Below are 3,074 nucleotides of genomic sequence, written 5' to 3' on the forward strand. Positions count from 1 at the left end.
AGAGGATCAAAATTGTGATGGCATGTCCTCGGATCATCCTCAGAGATGCTTCCCAGACCGTCGTCAATAGCCCATTGCGCAGCTCTAGTGCGACGCAAATGAACTACAACAACAATTGTTCTACCTGTCTTTCTACTTGACAAAGGCTTATAAGCCTAAATTGAGCACACAAGCCTGCCAATGTATGTAATTTCAATAAAGCAGTTGGGACAAGTATTGCAAACTTATATTTTTCTTGGTTTTATTTGTTGCCGTTTAGAATTTGATTACCATGTGTTCCAAGTATACAGTATTAAATGTCACGAGTAAATACTGCTCGAATGATTGCTTTGGATTTGAACTAAAAGTAGATAAGTTTTCGAGTGTTAAAAATGTGACTTCTTCACAATTAGTCACATCGCAAGCCTGTAAAACAGCATGGCGAGTTATTGTAGAAACCGCACCTCGAATACGTCGTAGTAACACGGATTACAGAACAGTTCTATCAGAAGGAAAAATGAGAGTTGGTTTGAAAAGGACCGATTCAAACAAGTGTGAAGTCAAGGCTTCTTTCTTTTTTGAAGTTCTTAATTCGAGTGAACTTATTTATTACAAGGAGTCGTTTGAAAGAGTTTTCTCCCAAACACACCCGGAATTCTATTGTGATTATGTCAAAAGACCCGGAAGAATCGCTCGACTTGCTGGTGTAAGAGAAGTTTGGTTTTCATTGCCTGATGACAAACTCACAATCAGAGGTAATGTCATAATTGAAGATTGTTGTCCGAAAACAAAAACTGAAAAGGACTTAAACGCCACTATGAATGTAACTGAACTGCTATATGACTTTAGGGAGTTGTATAAGAACAATTTATTTTCGGATGTCGTATTCGTTTTTGGAAGCGAGAAAATCTACTCCCATAAGAATGTCCTCTCCACCAGGTCACCAGTGTTTAAAAAGATGTTCGAGCACGATATGTTAGAAAGCAAATTGAATACCGTCAAGATTACCGATATCGAGAAACGCATATTTGATTATTTTTTACTGTATCTCTATACAGGAATCATGGAGAACAATGAACTGGATACTGTCTTGTCTCTCTATTCAACTGCGGACAAATATCAAGTTACCACGCTTTTCCAAACTTGCAGCAACACTCTCCAATCATATATTTCGGATAAAACAGTTTCATCCATATTGCTGTATGCCGATTTGCATAGTGATGAGCTATTGAAAGAAAAAGCTGTTCAATTTATATGTGAAAAATTTGAATTGGTGGAAGGATCACCCGGATGGTACAGTTTAATCGATAAGAATCCGAGTTTAGGTTCGTACGTTTTGACAGCAGTTTCATTAAGTATCATTTCCGAAAGAAAAAAAGTATTTTAGTGTTTTCCGTAAGATGTTACTTTTTAACACAAAGGATTTTTTAATCAAATAAAATCTAAATATTTTGCAAATGTTTTTTAAGTGATGTAGTGATAAAATTATTACATAAATTTTAATGCATGTTTTATATTTAATTTGATCATTAAAAGTTTTCTGTAACAGAAAAAGTTTCGTTTTTGTGTTAGTTTTATGGTTCGATTTGCTCTAGGACTTCAATTAACCTGAACTAAGTTGAACAGTTTCAGAACCTGTTGTAATTTTTTCCTATTGAGTTAATTGTATAATTATATAATTTTTCTCAGATTTTAATTAATTTTTAATTTTTAAAGCTAAAATCCTGTTTGTTATAATGTTTTCTATGTTTTGTTTAAACATTCGATAAGTTTTGCATTTCCGGTTGCTATTCTAATATGAATAATAATATTTTGATTACTAAAATATAGTGCTGCAATGTGAAAGAAAATTGTGCTATATTTTATGTGTTTGGTATATTAAACAAAGGAAATTTTTTTTATTTAAACTTCGTAATTCCCTACAGAAAAATTAAATGGCTTTGTCCACCAAGAGGCTAAAGTCTGTACATTATATTAATTTGAAATTAAATTTTTTGAACATAAGTATAAATCATACATAAACAGAAAAAATTCTTTAAGTTCAAAATTCAATGCACAGATTGTTACATACAAGTAAGGAAAATAAATTCCAAAGAATTTAAAATGTATGCATGAAGATATTAAATTTGTAATTAAAAGATTTATGTACTAGGGAAATTTGATATGATAAATGATGTTAAAATTAATATACAAATTTAAAAAAAATGTTATGAATATCAAAATATTATGCTAGAAAATTTAAATTTTGGTTATACTGGAGTTTGAAAAAGTATTTCGCTTCTAGATATGGAAATGAAAATAAATATCGTCAATTAAATCTTAACAAAACTAACTTTAAATTTTGGTAATAGTGTATTAACCGTAATTCCTATATCAAATTATTTAATCTTGGAGCAAACAAAGATAATGTTTTCAGTCAATTGTTTTTGTGTGTATAGTTGAAAGTTCGAAAACTGCAGTAGGTCAATCTGAAAAAATTTCTTTTTCATTTTATCAACAAAATGATTTATTTTTCAAAAGATATGAAATGACTGGAAAAAGAAATTTTGGTGGATTATTAGTAAATTCAGGTTTCGTAAGCACCAAAAATATCGGGAGAAAAACTTAATTTTATCCCAAAACTGGAAATTGTCAGGAAATTTGATACGCTATTAAATTGCGGCATTTCACTTTTCGGTTTTCAATACCGTAATCTGCGTTTGCACACAGGATTAAAAAAAGAATTAAAAAAAATCAGGATTTTTTTTTTCCCCGATTGACCGATATTAGGTGTAAAGTCAAGATTCATTTGTTCCAGTTAATGAACTTGAAATTTCAGCCTTAAAAGTGTCTATTTTTTTTGCTTCTTTTGAAAATCTACTCTTGGTTCTCAATTTTCGTTATCGTTGATATACTCTGACAGATTATTATTTTATAATTTCGGATAATATATTAATTCGGATAATACATTAATTGTCTGATGTGGAATCACACCTGCTCTAGTTAAAAATCGTCTGCTTTTATAAAGAAATAAAAGCTGAATGCTGTTTATTAATATAAACATATAATTAGTTATCGCTAAAAGCAGACGATTATTTTAAGAAGCAGCTTACAAC

General features: G+C 30.4%; 1 protein-coding gene across 1 annotated transcript; it reads left to right on the top strand.

The window, feature by feature from the left end:
• Positions 1-271: 271 nt before the first annotated feature.
• LOC107454923 (speckle-type POZ protein) lies at positions 272-1,366 on the top strand. Its single transcript, XM_016072266.2, has one exon. The coding sequence runs from the start codon at positions 272-274 to the stop codon at positions 1,364-1,366; it is 1,095 nt and encodes a 364-aa protein (XP_015927752.2).
• The last annotated feature ends 1,708 nt before the right edge of the window (positions 1,367-3,074 follow it).

This window comes from Parasteatoda tepidariorum, chromosome 1 (assembly GCF_043381705.1).
Source record: "Parasteatoda tepidariorum isolate YZ-2023 chromosome 1, CAS_Ptep_4.0, whole genome shotgun sequence".
Classification (NCBI taxonomy): domain Eukaryota; kingdom Metazoa; phylum Arthropoda; class Arachnida; order Araneae; family Theridiidae; genus Parasteatoda; species Parasteatoda tepidariorum.